This window comes from Schistocerca serialis, chromosome 7, assembly GCF_023864345.2.
Source record: "Schistocerca serialis cubense isolate TAMUIC-IGC-003099 chromosome 7, iqSchSeri2.2, whole genome shotgun sequence".
Lineage (NCBI taxonomy): Eukaryota > Metazoa > Arthropoda > Insecta > Orthoptera > Acrididae > Schistocerca > Schistocerca serialis.
Window position 1 is genome coordinate 196,153,407 of NC_064644.1, and position 18,545 is coordinate 196,171,951.

The window sequence follows — 18,545 nt, forward strand, 5'->3', positions numbered from 1 at the left end:
GCCAATGAGAAAGTTGTTATCCACACGACCAGGATTTAAGACCGACCTCTGCCTGCAACCGGCCCACCCTTTCTCCATCTCCACACCCTCCGCCTCCTTTCCCAACGCAACTTCCACCATCTACCCCTCCCAGATGATGAGCTTCGCCCTGACACCTACCCTTCCTACCAACTCTAACCCCATCTTCCTGCTTCCTCCTCAGGGCTCCCTCTCCTCCCCCTCCCTCCTCCTGAGCGGCTTCCCCGTCCTACTCCCCCTCCATCTCTTGTGCCTCCTGCCCTGTCTTCCCTCTTCATCTCCTGCCCCACCAGTCTCCTGCCTCTTCGTGTACCTGCTGACGCCCCTACTCTCTTCATCCCGCCGCCTCCCCTGCTGCCCCTTGCTCTCCCCTCCTTTTCCATCCTCGCCGACCTCTCCCTCGGCAGGTCCCACCTGGCAGTTTTTATACTTCACCATGTGTGCTCCAAGTGGGTTTTAAGTGTGTTGTTCTGGAGTGCTTGTAATACTGTGGCCAACTTTTAATTTGTGCATGTGCATTCAGTGTCTTCTTTGTGTTTTAAGAATCGCCAACTGTGTTTTTAACTTTATGGTGACCTTTTTAATTGTCCCCCCATGAACGTCTCCCTGTCAGTGTATTTTTACCTCCATTATCTCCTCTTACTCTGTTTTATGTTCCCCCTTTTTATCGCCTAATGTATGTAGCATTTTATTCTTGTTTTAGTTGTCACGTAACTCGGTTGAAGAGCGGCGGATTGTGCCACTGACAGCCCTCCCCTGCCCATATGGGCAAATCACAATAAAGAAAAAAAAAAACTGCAACCGGCAGTTCATCCACCCGTTGAAGTCATGTTCAATTCCGAAGTCACCGTTGCTGCTGCTGCTGCCCTGGGTGCCTATTCTGTATCCTTCCGCCATTGTGCCGATCGTTTCGGTACTCAATAGCACCAAATGGTCTAGTACTCGAATTAGAGTCCCTGCGTTATTTAGCATGCGTTTCAATAGCGATACCGTTCGGGTCTAGAGAACCAAAGCACTGTTGTCAGTTCGTGTCGCGCAAGCCAATCAAAAGCAAACGGCCTCAGATCCGCCCATGCGCACTGCATAGCGCACAGCGCCTCGAACACAAAGCGACTAGCAGACAACACAGGCGCGCTGTTCTTCCAAGTACCGAAAATTGCGTTTACGTTGCCATAACGCATGACGCCGAATTCCATCGAGCTGACGTGCCCGCCTTCATTGCCCTTGCCTCCTCCTTAACAGTATCAGGCGCAGTATATCAATTTCCACGATTCTCAGCTGAAATGCACAAAAATTTTTACAGTTTCTCTGACCGTATGTTTCCATGCATGCATAATAACGATACCGTATTTGACTGTATTCTGCAGATTGTCGTAAATGCCGCATTATGTCATCTTATTCTCATTCACACTGGCATCGTGTTTTGGATTTTACGTTTCGGAAAATGAGTTAGGAATAGTGTGTAGTACCACATCGTACTAATACATCTATAAAAACACCCGAAAAATTGATTCTGAGAGTTTCAAAGAATAAGAAGATGAACAGAATGTGGTTATAACACGCTCCTACAGATCCAAATGATTAAGTAGCCCACTTCCCTATATGATGCGTCAAGATTTGGTCTTAAAAACAAAACTGAAAAAAAAACCTCATTTTCGAGAGCTCCTGCAGTTCGTTGAAGTTTATAACACGCATCTCATGAATGAAAATGTTTCGTACATGGTGCTACAGTCTAAAAATATTACGGCAGAGATCTTTCATCTCTATCTACGGTGGTTGAGGATTCGATCGCAGATAAATACACTCCTGGAAATTGAAATAAGAACACCGTGAATTCATTGTCCCAGGAAGGGGAAACTTTATTGACACATTCCTGGGGTCAGATACATCACATGATCACACTGACAGAACCACAGGCACATAGACACAGGCAACAGAGCATGCACGATGTCGGCACTAGTACAGTGTATATCCACCTTTCGCAGCAATGCAGGCTGCTATTCTCCCATGGAGACGATCGTAGAGATGCTGGATGTAGTCCTGTGGAACGGCTTGCCATGCCATTTCCACCTGGCGCCTCAGTTGGACCAGCGTTCGTGCTGGACGTGCAGACCGCGTGAGACGACGCTTCACCCAGTCCCAAACATGCTCAATGGGGGACAGATCCGGAGATCTTGCTGGCCAGGGTAGTTGACTTACACCATCTAGAGCACGTTGGGTGGCACGGGATACATGCGGACGTGCATTGTCCTGTTGGAACAGCAAGTTCCCTTGCCGGTCTAGGAATGGTAGAACGATGGGTTCGATGACGGTTTGGATGTACCGTGCACTATTCAGTGTCCCCTCGACGATCACCAGTGGTGTACGGCCAGTGTAGGAGATCGCTCCCCACACCATGATGCCGGGTGTTGGCCCTGTGTGCCTCGGTCGTATGCAGTCCTGATTGTGGCGCTCACCTGCACGGCGCCAAACACGCATACGACCATCATTGGCACCAAGGCAGAAGCGACTCTCATCGCTGAAGACGACACGTCTCCATTCGTCCCTCCATTCACGCCTGTCGCGACACCACTGGAGGCGGGCTGCACGATGTTGGGGCGTGAGCGGATGACGGCCTAACGGTGTGCGGGACCGTAGCCCAGCTTCATGGAGACGGTACTGTGGAGACCTCACGCCCCACGTGTTGAGCAATTCGGCGGTACGTCCACCCGGCCTCCCGCATGCCCACTATACGCTGTCGCTCAGAGTCCGTCAACTGCACATACGGTTCACGTCCACGCTGTCGCGGCATGCTACCAGTGTTAAAGACTGCGATGGAGCTCCGTATGCCACGGCAAACTGGCTGACACTGACGGCGGCGGTGCACAAATGCTGCGTAGCTAGCGCCATTCGACGGCCAACACCGCGGTTCCTGGTGTGTCCGCTGTGCCGTGCGTGTGATCATTGCTTGTACAGCCCTCTCGCAGTGTCCGGAGCAAGTATGGTGGGTCTGACACACCGGTGTCAATGTGTTCTTTTTTCCGTTTCCAGGAGTGTACTTGTGACAAGCAAGATTGGTTCAAAGGGCTCTGAGCACTATGGGACTCAACTGCTGAGGTCATTAGTCTCCTAGAACTTAGAACTAGTTAAACCTAACTAACCTAAGGACATCACAAACATCCATGCCCGAGGCAGGATTCGAACCTGCGACCATAGCGGTCTTGCGGTTCCAGACTGCCGCGCCTTTAACCGCACGGCCACTTCGGCCGGCGACAAGCAAGATTATGAAGATGACTGGTGCTAGCTGCAATCCCAGTAATTTAAGTTGTGCTCTTAGATTTTTGTCTAACCGCATACTCGGAAATCGCTACATATTCGGAAAAAATGGTGAGTTATTTCTGACAAGAAAAAATATAAAGGTCACTGTCGGTTGTCTTACTCACTGCAATTTCATCTCCAACAATTTCGTATTTCATACTTCAAACACACAGAAATCACGAAATCATTACTGAGGAAGTGCGCTCTTACATGTAAGTAATAACGAATATTGCAGAAAATTTACACGAATAACAATGTCTCAGAACGTGTTGCATATATGAAGAGTTAAAAAATTTTTTTGCATCCACCCATGCGCGAACCCGTGACCTTTCGTATCGTATTCCAGCGTGCTAACCACTTGGCCACGCCAAACAAAAGACACGCAATCCGCATTTGTTGTAGTACTGTGTAGAGGAACGTAGGCAAACTTCGTTGCCAAACGGTGCTGCATAAGTCATAAACGCGTGATAGTTTGGAAGGTTTCCAATATCAGGCTTCACATAATTGCTTTCCATTGTTACTTGAAAGTTGTAAACACGTTTCGATAATTACTAACTAACTCCTTTGTGGGAAAAAGTACACAAAGGCACATGTAACGTCAGTTCACACTCATGTAATATACGTAAGCAGAGCCGATATCTTGATATTTAATGATCTTTAAACTCTTATTTGCATAAAAATAACACGTATTTTGAGAGAATATTGACCGAAAACTTTGTTTGATGTAATCATTCACAGTAACAACCTAACCTAACCATATTTCTAACAAAGGGAAATAGTCTATTACGAACTCACTTTCCAACTGAATGCGTCCTCTGGTGATTCTTTAGTAACACAATCACTAAAACCAAAGCTAAAACCGCTAAATATGTTTAAAATGGCAAATTATACGTGTACATAAACCACAGCTCACCTACCAGACCGAAATCCAAAACCTCTCGGTATAATTGTCGTAAAATCGGTGGAAGGACCGTTCGGTGACAAGTCTCAGAAGCTTACTGAATAGGATATTTCGATAAAGAACCGAAAATGACGTCACTACCGAGACTTACCTACTACACCAATAGGTATGAACGATACAGAATAAGGTCCCTGTCCGCCACTCGCCGCCGTCGCGGGCCGTATCCGACGCCGCACTTCCGGTGACGGGTCATGCTGAACAACACACTTTCGGACTTGGAGTAGTTTTCAGAGGTGGCTATTGAACTAAGACAAATTTTCATAACCCGTGCTGGTCAGACTTTCGCTCAGAACCAAGGCAGGACATATTACGCGCCATGGTAGTGACTTTGCCTGTGTTTTTTGTTCCAAGTGTTGTCTCTGTTTCCTGTTAGAAACTGACAAATTTTGTCCTTTGGACCAGGATACTTCAAGAAGAAGTTAACCTTTCTTTTTCGATTCAAGCTACAAATCAATTTTGTTCAAAGTCGTATCAAATGTGTGTCAACAAACGTGTTAAGGGGAGTTGGAACGCCTTACCCAACAATGTTAAATTTATTGACTTCGCTTCCCTGTATTTCAGGAACCGCTGTAGCCATGTAGTGTTGGCAGAAGAGCCAACACTGTTTTTCTAGAGGAGGCCGAAATGCACGCGTTTAATTACACGCTGACTGGCGCGAGGTCTGGAACAGTTAAAGGAATTAATAGTAGCAAATAAAGTAAGTAGTTGATATAATACTTAACTTTAACCCACAATTGTTGAACATCTGTCTTGATGATACATGCTTCATATAATAAATATCAATTGAATACGGCGCCTTGCTAGGTCGTAGCAAATGTAGCTGAAGGCTATGCTAACTATCGTCCCGGCAAATGAGAGCGTATTTTTCAGTGAACCATTGCTATGAACGTCGGTTGTACAACTGGGGCGAGTGCCAGGACGTCTCTCGAGACCTGCCGTGTGGTGGCGCTCGGTCTGCTATCACTGACAGCGGCGACACGCGGGTCCGGCGTATACTAATGGATCGCGGCCGATTTAAAGGCTACCACCTAGCAAGTGTGGTGTCTGGCGGTGACACCACAAGCCATTGACATGAAACTTTTACAGGACATTAAAATTTATGTTCTGAGGCTACTGAACGACACTAATTGAATTTCAGCCACTGCTTTTGGAAACACAGTTTTTTAATCACACAGTTAAAATTTTGTGTACCTTTTTTGTACGTTATCCGAAATAATTTTAATTATACATAACATTATGTTCTTCTTTTAGTTCAGTAGACTCAGGATATGTATGTTATTACTCCCTGAAAATTTGAATACTCTACTTGAAGTGGTTTCTGAGATTTAGGGAATAATGGAACAGAAAAAGCAAATTTTCAGGAACGGATTCTAAAGTTTCAAAAGACTGTAACTCACTTAATATACGCTTAATTTTTTTATTTTTAGTCACGAAAAAGCACCCTGCACCATACTGTATATCATCCTCTCGATCTTTTTCCAAGTTTTTTCTTCTTTCTGGACTCCTTAGTGGCCAACTGTGCTGCATACTCTGCTTTATCAATGCGAACCTTGTCCATCCGTTCAAGTTCTCTGACGCAGTTTGCTCCAGGATTAATTCCCATATGCTGTAGCACTTTCACCCTACCAATGTTGACATCATTAAAAGCAATAACAGCATCACTGAGCACTCACTTTAGTGTCTTCATCAAAAAAAAAAAAAAAAAAAAAAAAACATTTACTCGTAAGCGAGTCCATATAAGATTATTGAACGACTCATTGGGATTTTGAGTCTGACCATGCAGACACTTCTTCAGTGATTCAGGATTTGACGTTTTATGATATCCATGACTGCTGCTGCGATGGAATGTTTATGTCTGTGTGAACTGTTTGAGTACTAGGCATTGCGGTAATTGCACCATGAATCAGGTCCAGGAGGGCAAAGGTGGTGTACTGGTTTTTCATCAGTTAACAGTCTATGGAAGAAGGTAGCCCATACTGCCTGTTTCATTTTCAACAAATCCTCAGTATTATTTCTAATGGCCATCCCATAATACTGCTCTAGTTCATCAATCATTTTGTCTCTCAGCCTGCCTCATATAGTTTTACCATCAGAAAGTTTCCTGTGTCTCAACCTTCGTTTCAACTTCCTCAACCTGCTGCCCATCCTCTTCTGGACATGATCAACATATATATAAAAATATATATAATCTATCTATAATAATATCTATATAAAAAATTACCGATTTTCTTAGATCTTGAAGTAATGAATGTAAACATTTTGACATTTTCAATCGGCGTAGATTATATTTAAAAAATAAAAAAATAAAATAAAATGCTTCCCATGTGAGTTTATAAGTGATACATACATCACTTTATTCGGATAAATTGTAAATTTTATAATGAGATAAAAATTCTAAAATTTGAAATTTTTTCCGTTCTAACTCCCCTTAAGCGACAGTACTTCCTGTTCCTAATTTTTGGAAGACTTTCCAGATGACATCCCTCCAAACTGAAAATTGTTATCGCACTTGTGACAAAAGTCTGTGGCCTTTGCAAAAACATGGCTCTAAGCACTATGGGACTTAGCATCTGAGATCATCAGTCCCCTAGACTTAGAACTACTTAAACCTAACTTAACCTAAGGACATTACACACATCCATGCCCGAGGCAGGATTCGAACCTGCGACCGTAGCAGTATTGTAGTTCCGGACTGAAGCGCCTAGAACCGCTCGTGTGGCTTTTGCGTGGGTCTTTCAGTTGTGCTGCAAGCAGCCTACGACGTACGCCTTGCAATATAAACTGTCATTCGAAATTTAAATATCTACCTGCACGAGCAATATACACTGTCTGATCTTAAGTATCCACGCCCCCATTAGTGAATGTTAAAATAGGGCGCGTCCACCGTTCGCCTTTTGACGGACTGAACTCTTTTGGGGACAATTTCAGCGATGCGTCTAAATGCCTGCAGAGGAATGGCGGCAAATTGTTCCTGAAGAGCCGAAACCAGAGAAGGTAGTGATGTTGGACGCTGAAATCTGGAGGGAAGTCGACGTTCTAACTCATCCCAAAGGCATTCTATTGGGTTCAGATGGGTACTCTAGGCAGGACGGTCCATCTCTTATTGTGCACAATCCATTGCCCCTTAGACGCTGCCTTATGACACACTGCGTTGCCCCGCTGATATGAACACTCATCGTCTCCGAACAGTTCATCAACTGTCGCAGTACACAATGCTGTAATATGTGTTCATACCCTTCCGGATTTAGCGTTTTCTTAATCGGAATAGCCGGCCGCTGGTGGCCGAGCGGTTCTGGCGCTACAGTCTCGAACCGCGCGACCGCTACGGTCGCAGGTTCGAATCCTGCCTCGGGCATGGATGTGTGTGTTGTCCATAGGTTAGTTAGGTTTAAGTAGTTCTTAGTTCTAGGGGACTTATGACCTCAGCAGTTGAGTCCCATAGTGCTCAGAGCCATTTGAACCATTTCTTAATCGGAATAAGAGAACGGCGCTCTAACCACGAGAAACAGGTAACGTTCTCCAGCCATCTGACAAACCTAAATCCTTCCATCGGATTACCACAGGGTATAGCGTGATTCATCATTCCAAATCACTCGTTTCCAGTTAGTCACTGCCTAGTGCCGTCTCTGTTTCCACCAGCAGAGTCATCGCTTAGCACTGACTAAAGAAATGTGAGGCTTTTGAAGGGCTGCCCTACCGCTGTACTCCACCCTTTTTAACTCCCTAACCATAAACGTTGTCCTAGCTGGACTGATGATAGCACTTTGGAGCTTACTACTGATTTCTTTTGATGATTTCATGCGATTTTACAGTCATCCTCTACAACGCATGGTCGCTGATATATTTTTCGATAAAACCACAAAGATGTACTCTTGTGCCTGATTGAATAGTCTTTAAATGAGATGTTGATGGTAACGAAAGTTAATTGTTTGGGGAATTATCGAAATAGCATTGAATGAACAGTAAAAAAACTATTTGTTTTAACAGTACTTATAAAAAAAAGTAAAGCGTTCGGAAAATTGACATCTGTAAACCCGCTAAGTGATACTAATCTTTGTTCCACGAAGCTGTAATTATTTTATCTACCGGTACGAAAAAACCGACATTACATTATCTCCTCCTTCCCATTCTGGTAGCGGCGCGATACGTATGTAAGTATTTCCATTATATCATTTCTGCCAATAATAATTGTACCATTATGTTTCAAATTAAGTTTAATTTTCCAAAATGACCAGCCTCTCAGTTCTCCTGTTTTGATTATATAATGAAAGTAGTTCAAATGGTTCAAATGGCTCTGAGCACTATGGGACTTAACTTCTGAGGTCATCAGTCCCCTAGAAATTAGAACTACTTAAACCTAACTAACCTAAGGACATCACAAACATCCATGCCCGAGGCAGGATTCGAACCTGCGACCGTAGCGGTCGCGCGGTTCCAGACGGTAGCGCCTAGAACCGCTCTGCCACTCCGGCCGGCAGGAAAGTAGTTCTGGCTGTTTAAATTAAGCTGGAAACGACCTACTTGGTGGCACAAGAATCGAGCTCCATAAGAGGTCTATCGTTGATTAATTCGTTAACAGAAAGTCGAACCTGCATCTTAATTCGAAGTCCGATTAATTTTTTACAAATTAATGTATTTTGTATGAACATTGTGTACTCGGTCTTTCGTCACCAAGCACGCCGTTAACCAACAACGACCATTCTGACCAAACTAACTTCATATTAATAGTCAAGCATGGCCGCTTTAGAAGGAGTAAAACGTCTCTGATGGATTTTATATGTAAACTGAAGGTGTTGGGGCGGGAGGGAGGGGGGGGGGGAGAGGAAGGAGAGGAAGCCGGCCGCTGTGGAAGAGCGGTTTTAGGCGCTTCAGTCTCGAACCGCGCGACTGCTACGGTCGCAGGTTCGAATCCTGCCTCGGGCATGGATGTGTGTGATGTCCTTAAGTTAATTAGGTTTAAGTAGTTCTAAATTCTAGGGGACTGATGAACTCAGATGTTAAGTCCCATAGTGCTCAGAGCCATTTGAACCAGTTTTTGAAAAAGAATATACGGCAGAAAGTTCGAAGCTCTGGAGGACAGAGTGACGTACACCGGCAACAAAACAGCCAAGCAGGGGCAGTCAAGATATCAGACAGTGAACAGTCTGTACATCAGTGTTAGGTGTTCTACGTCCTTATAGAAGTGCACTGCAGATGACGCAGCTTAAGACGTCACTGGCTGGAGTGTCACTTGGTATACAGACCCTTGCTACTGTACATTACCCCACTGCCTGCCCTCTTACGTGCATGTCTGTCCAGTAGGAGGAACAGTACTTTAGCCACTGAGGAAGTTTTCCTGTTTCGATGGACCCAACTATATCAAACAAAGAACTGTCGAACACTCATATTTCGGACCAAAGGTCTTTTCGTTATATCCGCCAGGTAGCTGATTCCTCTGCACCCAAGCAGGCCGTTCGGGCAGCCGCCCCGCCAGGATGCTGTGGATAAACGGCTTTCAACACCAAGTTATTTCCTTATTTGGCCTGGGCTGCCTACCATGGAGTTACAAGTCGCCTCCAAAGCGTCTGGGGGGCAACCTCGCCAATAGGGAGCGTGTTTGTCGCAACGGAGACCGCTGTAAGCAGAGGACTATTTTCCTACGCCAGGTCATGGGTCCCCGCAGCGCCACGTGGATGTCCATCTGCTCCCGACTGTTTAGGCCACCACCAGACCGTTTCTGAGTCGGTTAAGCCGTTAGTACACTGGACGAAGCACTTGATCTGCACGCAGGCTGGATATCCGATGTCACGAGAGACAATGCCGTCACCACACGACACGAGCACGTTGACGTGATACAGCGCCGTCCAGTTGTCGGCAGTTATTGGAATGCAAACCGTACTGTTTGATCACGAAAATAGGCGCGCGTAGAATTCCTACGTTACCCCCATTAAAACGCACATATTTTTGCTTGACCTCGCCGATAGGGAGCGTATCATGATTTTCTGTCTGTGGTATACACAATTAAAAATATTCAATATCCGTGAATGGTTAATGAGACAAAAATAAAAGATACATGTCAACTCAGTAAGGATATCAGCTCATAAAAGTTCAACAAATCGAAGAAACTCACTCTTGACAGAGAGCTCACTTATATTTGCATAACATTAAATATCACATAAATTATGTCTATTAATATCACAGAAATGTCCCACAACACTTTAGAAAACCCGAATGTAAAGAACAGTATTGTAAACACGAAGACGAGAATCCTTACCAATCCAACCTCGGTTCCATAACGTGATGCCTCAAACAACTACGCTATTCTAAAAAATTGCTTTCAGCGAACTCTTATTTCATGTTACAGCGTTCTGAGGACTTAAATCGCTCAAAATATTATTGACATTTCACTATAACAACTCAACGACGACTCATTTTCGTTTAGGTCGTTGCCCTAAAACGGTGTACTCTCATAACACGCGAGTTATAACGCGAAAATAACTAAATACGAAAATACTTTAACCACAAATATGACATTTCCTGTCTTTTATTACAACAAATCGTACCAGTAACGATTCGTTCGCGAGATGTTCAGTGTGCTGGTGCTGAGAAACAGTATACAGGTTGGTCCATTGATACTGACCGGGCTAAATATCTCACGAAATAAGCATCAAACGAAAAAACTACAAAGAACGAAACTCGTCTAGCTTGAAGGGAGAAACCAGATGGCGCTATGGTTGGCCCATTAGATTGCCCTGCCATAGGTCAAACGGATATCAACTGCGTTTTTTAAAATAGGAACCCCCATTTTTTATTACATATTCGTGTAGTACGTAAAGAAATATGAATGTTTCAGTTGGACCACTTTTTTCGCTTTGTGATAGATGGCGCTGTAATAGTCACAAACGTATAAGTACGTGTTATCACGTAACATTCCGCCAGTGCGGACGGTATTTTCTCCGTGATACATTAACCGTGTTAAAATGGACCCTTCACCAATTGCGGAAAAGGTCAATATCGTGTTGATGTATGGCTATTGTGATCAAATTACCCAACGGGCGTGTGCTATGTATGCTGCTCGGTATCCGGCACGACATCATCCAAGTGTCCGGATCGTTCGCCAGATAGTTACGTTATTTAAGGAAACAGGAAGTGTTCAGTCACATGTGAAACGTCAACCACGACCTGCAACAAATGATGATGCCCAAGTAGGTGTTTTAGCTGCTGTCGCGGCTAATCCGCACATTAGTAACAGACAAATTGCACGAGAATCGGGAATCTCTAAAACGTCGATGTTGAGAATGCTACATCAACATCGATTGCACCCGTACCATATTTCTGTGCACCAGAAATTGCATGGCGACGACTTTGAACGTCGTGCACAGTTCTGCCACTGGGCACAAGAGAAATTACGGGACGATGACAGATTTTTTGCACGTGTTCTATTTAGCGACGAAGCGTCATTCACCAACAGCGGTAACGTAAACCAGCATAATATGCACTATTGGGCAACGGAAAATCCATAATGGTTGCGAAAAGTGGAACATCAGCGACCTTGGCGGGTTAATGTATGGTGCGGCATTATGGGAGTAAGGATAATTGGCCTCCATTTTATCGATGGCAGTCTAAATGGTGCAATGTATGCTGATTTCCTACGTAAGGTTCTAGCAATTTTACTACAAGATGTTTCACTGCATGACAGATTGGTGATGTACTTCCAACATGATGGATGTCCGGCACATAGCTCACGTGCGGTTGAAGCGGTATTGAATAGCATATTTCATGACAGGTGATTTGGTCGTCGAAGCTCCATATCATGGCACGCACGTTCACCGTATCTGACGTCCCCGGATTCCTTTCTGTGGGGAAAGTTGAAGGATATTTGCTATCGTGATCCACCGACAACGCCAGACAACATGCGTCAGTGCAATGTCAATGCATGTGCGACCATACGGAAGGCGAACTACTCGCTGTTGAGAGGAATGTCGTTGCACGTATTGCCAAATGCATCGAAGTTGACGGACATCATTTTGAGCATTTATTGCATTAATATGGTATTTACAGGTAATCACGCTGTAACAGCATGCGTTCTCAGAAATCATAAGTTCACAAAGGTACATGTATAACATTGGAAGAACCGAAATAAAATGTTCAAACGTACCTACGTTCTGTATTTTAATTTAAAAAACCTACCTGTTACCAACAGTTCGTCTGAAATTGAGAGTCATATGTTTGTGATTATTACAGCGCCATCTATCACAAAGCGAAAAAAGTGGTCCAACTAAAACATTCATATTTGTTTACGTACTACACGCAAAGGTAATAAAAATGGGGGTTCCTATTTAAAAAAAAAACGCAGTTGATATCCATTTGACCTATGGCAGCGCCATCTAGCGGGCCGACCACAGCGCCATCTGGTTTCCCCCTTCAGGCTAGACAAGTTTCGTTCTTTGTAGTTTTTTTGTTTGACAGTCATTTCATGAGATATTTGGCCCGGTCACGATCAATGGACCACCCTGTATATTCGTAGGGTGCAACATATAACATAAAACGCACCGAATATGTGCTACTGCTAAACACGATACATATAGTATGGTGTCTTGCTTTTGCTTGTGACACAGAGAGCGTTCTCGCTTGCTATTAGTTTACTTAACGTGGCACGTTGCCGAAATATCGCAGAATTTATTTTCTATTTCACGTGAGGAAATAGTTCCTAACGTGAAATAGCAGGAAGTGACGTCACAAAACTCGTAGATTCCCACGTCAACTTTAGCTGAGTACCAGCAGTTCCATCCGACAACATCAGCGGTTCAGTTCCAGCGCTACCTTTAAGCGTTCCACGCCGGCAGCCACCGCCCAGTTCGTCCTGGTCTTCAGCAGCGGCACGCCAGCCGTCACACGCCGACTGCAGCGGCCCAGTAACCTCCCAAAAAAATGGCTCTGAGCACTATGGGACTTAACATCGCCGGCCGGATTGGCCGAGCGGTTAAAGGCACTACAGTCTGGAACCGCACGACCGCTACGGCCGCAGGTTCGAATCCTGCCTCGGGCATGGATGTGTGTGATGTCCTTAGGTTAGTTAGGTTTAAGTAGTTCTAAGTTATAGGGGACTTATGACCACAGCAGTTGAGTCCCATAGTGCTCCGAGCCATTTGAACCATTTTTTTTTTTTTTGACTTAACATCTGAGGTCATCAGTCCCCTATAACTTAGAACTACTTAAACCTAACTAACCTAAGGACATCACACACATCCAAGCCCGAGGCAGGATTCGAACCTGCGGCCGTAGCGGTCTCGCGGTTCCAGACTGAGCCGCCTAGAACCGCTCGGCCACACCGGCCGGCGGTAACCTCCCAGATCTTCATGCCGCCACCTACCACGAATCTGGGGTTCGTCATGTAGGCACATCACAGACAACGGCACAGGAGAGATACTTCTGTTGTATATAGTTGTATGCATATTCATCCAAGGACGTTATAAATGAGTTTCGCGTTGTCAATAAAGTTATTCTTTTAAATTTCTTTCGATCACTCTTCAGTGTGAGGATACTTAAGTTTTAACATGTTGAAGTTTGAGCTACAATTTCATTGGTAAATGATCTTTGATACAGCTCTGTTCGCTTTTGAGGCAGAAGAAAGTGTGTCGGACACGAGATGAGGCGTACCTTTTCGATGAGCTCCGGGTTGAGGATGGGCGCGGCCTCGAGCAGTACGATGCGGTGTCCCAGGATGATGATGGTCATGGTGAGGAAGCGCGTGCCCTGCACGTAGCGCAGGTTGAGGCGTTTGCGCGGGGGCTGCGACAGCCGCCGCCAGTTGGAGATCAGCGAGAAGCACAGCAGCGCACGCAGGCCTGCAGCACGAACAAAAAACTCGCCGTAGTCCAATGGTGGTCTGCTGGGTGTTTCGACAAAGCACTCAGAACTGTGGCCACCAAGCTGAACTTTCTGGAGTAAGGTTCATGTGCTTTGCGAGAGCCTGAAAGGGGGTATTGAGATAACCATATAGGAGACGCTTAGGGCGTTAATAGCTCACCGACTATCCGGAAGGTAGGTGCCTTGTAGCAGCACCATACGTGCATGTGAGAAATGGCAAGTAATTCTGTGCATTCTTGTAAGATTTGTCTAGTGTACCGGGTGATCAGAAAGTCAATATAAATGTGAAAACTTAATAAACCACGGAATAATGTAGATAGAGAGGTAAAAATTGACACGCATGCTTGGAATGACATGGAGTTTTATTAGAACAAAAAAAAAAAAAAAGTTCACAAAATGTCCGACAGATGGCGCTGGACAGCAAAACGTCAGTGACTGCGCAATCGTGTATAAAAGGAGCTGTAATGAGAGAGAGAGAATTAGCTGCGCCAGCAGTCGCAGCATGTTGACGTTACCTGAAAAGGCGCTTTTAGTGAAGCTGTATTATCAGAATGGGGAATGTGCTGGTTCAGCGTTACGATCCTATACCCATAGGAAGGGGATTCGAACGGGTAAAGGTCCGTTGACAAATGCAGCTGTGGCGAGAATGATTTCGAAGTTCGAAGCCACAGGTTGTTTACACGATTAGTGGCCGATCGAGCACAAGGCGTAATGCTGCTGAGACATTTCAGGAAGAAATGGAGACTGTAGCAGGTTCGTCTATGTACGGGGAAGTCAGCGCTCGTGCAGTCGCACGTCGCACCGGCATTCCATACACTAATGTTTGGTTGGCACTGAGGCGTGCCCTCCGATGCTATCCGTACAAAATCCACCGGCATCGTGAACTGTTACCTGGCGATTTAGTGAAGCGGAGGGCATTTGCGGTGTGGGCGTTTCAAAAGATGGTGGAAGATGACGATTGGTTGAGTAACGTGTTGTGGACCAACGAAGCTCATTTCACGCTCCGACGGTCTGTCAACGTCCACAACTGCAGAATATGGGCTACCTAAAATCCTAGAACTGTCGTGGAAACTCCATTGCACGACGAGAAAGTCACGGTATGGGTTGGATTTACCACATCTACCGTTATAGGGCCTTTTTTCTTCGAGGAAATGCGTGATTCTGGTTTTGTAACTGCTACCGTGACGGGTGAGAGGTACGCCGATATGTTACAGAATCGTATCATCCACAGCCTGGCTGATAAACACCTTCTGGAACTTACGATGTTTATGCAGGATGGCGCTCCACCCCATATTGCTAGACACGTGAAAGATCTCTTGGGAGCGTCGTTTGGTGACGATCGTGTGCTCAGTCGCCACTTTCATCATGCTTGGCCTCCCAGGTCCCCAGACCTCAGTCCGTGCGATTATTGGCTTTGGGGTTACCTGAAGTCGCAAGTGTATCGTTATCGACCCACATCTCTAGGGATGCTGAAAGACAACATCCGACGCCAATGCCTCACCATAACTCCGGACATGCTTTACAGTGCTGTTCACAACATTATTCCTCTACTAAAGTTATTGTTGAGGAATGATGGTGGGCATATTGAGCATTTCCTGTAAAGAACATCATCTTTGCTTTGTCTTGCTTTGTTATGCCAATTATTGCTATTCTCATCAGATGAAGCGCCATCTGTCGGATTGGTTCTAATAAAACCCCATGTCATTCCAAGCATGTGTGTCAATTTGTACCTCTCTATCTACATTATTCCGTGATTTATTCAATTTTCAAATTTATACTGACTTTTTGATCACCGGGTACTTACAGGGTGACACTTATTAAACAACATGAAAAAAACATAAAGTAGTTGCAAATTAAAGCGTGAACACACTTCTTTCAACACGTTAAAGTCACTACAGATATTCAGATTTAGGTTATGACATGTTCGATATGCCTACCACCCTTGGCAATGATGTGACGCAAGCGAATAGCGAAATTCTGCATGATCCGCTGAAGTGTCGGAACATCAGTGCTGCCGATGACCTCCTAAATGGCTGGTTTTGGGGTTAATGCTGTACACCTTGTCTTTAATATTGCCCTACAAAAAGAAGTCGCATGCGTTCAAATCCGGAGAATATGGCGGCCAATCGAGGCCCATGTCAGTGGCCTCTGGGTACCCCAGAGCCAGAATGCGGTCTCCAAAGTGCTCCTTCAGGACATCAAACACTCTCCTGCTTCTATGGGATCGAGTTCCGTTTTGCATGAACCATATCTTGTCGAAATCATGGTCACTTTGGATAATGGGGATAAAATCATCTTCCAAAACCTTCACGTACCGTTTGGTAGTCACCGTGCCATCAAGTAATATCGTACCGATTATTCCGTGTCTGGACATTGCGCACCAAACAGTTACCCGTTGAGGGTGAAGAGACGTCTCGGTCGCGAAACGCGGATTCTCAGTCCCCCAGATGCGCCAATTTCGCTTATTGACGAAACCATCCAAATGAAAGTGGGCTTCGTTGCTAAACCAAACCATATTCACATATTAATTCCCATCATGGCCCGCAGCCAACCGTGCAGTTTGAACGTCCTAACGCAAACCGTTCAGAAGCTATGATAATTTTATTTCAAGTAGTTCAATAATTGTCACTCTGTATTTGCGTGCAGTCAGATTTTCTGCAAAATAACATCCACACAATCCTAAAAATCGCAAAGGCCAAACAAGTGCGAGAACCAGCCTAAGAGCTCAATAAGTAATGCAACACATTTTTCTCGGCCAATTTCTGTTGAAAAAATTACGTATTTCTTGAGGGAAATCGTGGAATATTTCCACTTAAGCCCCTACAGTTTCATGAAGTTCCGATATGTGGCGTCGCTATACGTAACATTCAGAATGGCGTCAGTAACGAAGCTGCTTTTCAAGCAGAGTACTGTCATTGAGTTTCTTTTTGGCAGAAAACCATAGGACTGAAGATGTTCATAGGCGCCTGCAGAATGTCTACGAACATCAAGCAGTGAACAAAAGCACGGTGAGTCGTTGGGTGAGAAGTCTGTCATTATCGTAATCAGATCGCGCAGACTTCTCTTGTTTCCCGCGTGCCGGCCGGCCTCACGCACCTGCGACTCCTGCAGTGCTGGAACGCGTGGACGCTCTCACTCGAGATGAGAGACGAACCACAATCAACTGGACGTCTCTATTTGTAGTGCTGAAACACTCGTCCACCAGTAGGGCTATTCAAATGTGTGTACCCGCTACGTTCCTCGCTGCCTCACAGAAGACCATAACAACTAACGAAGGACGACGTGTGTGGAATTGCTTCCGCGTTACGAGGCCGATCGTCACAGTTCTTTGTCACAGGCGATGAAACATGGGTTCATCACTTCGAACCGGAAATAAAACGGCAATCCGTGGAGCGGCGCCACACAATCTCTTCTACATCTATATCTACATCTACATCCATACTCCACAAGCCACCTGACGGTGTGTGGCGGATGGTACCTTGAGTGCCTCTATCGGTTCTCCCTTCTATTGCAGTCTCGTATTGTTCGTGGAAAGAAAGATTGTCGGTATGCCTCTGTGTGGGCTCTAATCTCTCTGATTTTATCCTCATAGTCTCTTCGCGAGATGTACGTAGGAGGGAGCAATATACTGCTTGACTCCTCGGTGAAGGTATGTTCTCGAAACTTCAACAAAAGCCCGTACCGAGCTACTGAGCGTCTCTCCTGCAGAGTCTTCCACTGGAGTTTACCTATCATCTCCGTAACGCTTTCGCGATTACTAAATGATCCAGTAACGAAGCGCGCTGCTCTCCGTTGGATCTTCTCTATCTCATCTATCAACCCTATCTGGTACGCATCCCACACTGGTGAGCAATATTCAAACAGTGGCCGAACAAGTGTACTGTAACCTACTTTCTTTGTTTTCGGATTACATTTCCTTAGGATTCTTCCAATGAATCTCAGTCTGGCATCTGCTTTACCGACGATCAACTTTATATGATCATTCCATTTTAAATCACTCCTAATGCGTACTCCCAGACAATTTATGGAATTAACTGCTTCCAGTTGCTGACCTGCTATATTGTAGCTAAATGATAAAGGATGTTTCTTTCTATGTATTCGCAGCACATTACACTTATCTACATTGAGATTCAATTGCCATTCCCTGCACCATGCGTCAATTCGTTGCAGATCCTCCTGCATTTCAATACATTTTTCCATTGTTACAACCTCTCGATCACTCCTAATGCCTACTCCCAGATAATTTATGGAATTAACTGCTTCCAGTTGCTGACCTGCTATATTGTAGCTAAATGATAAAGGATGTTTCTTTCTATGTATTCGCAGCACATTACACTCGTCTACATTGAGATTCAATTGCCATTCCCTGCACCATGCGTCAATTCGTTGCAGATCCTCCTGCATTTCAATACAATTTTCC

General features: G+C 45.0%; 1 protein-coding gene across 1 annotated transcript in view; it reads right to left on the minus strand.

Moving 5' to 3' along the window:
* Positions 1–18,545, minus strand: part of LOC126412336 (nose resistant to fluoxetine protein 6-like) — a 270,762-nt gene that overhangs the window by 145,829 nt on the left and 106,388 nt on the right. Inside the window, exon 6 of the mRNA XM_050081879.1 lies at positions 13,916–14,103. Coding sequence (XP_049937836.1) covers positions 13,916–14,103 — 188 coding nt within the window. The remainder of the gene's footprint in view (positions 1–13,915; positions 14,104–18,545) is intronic.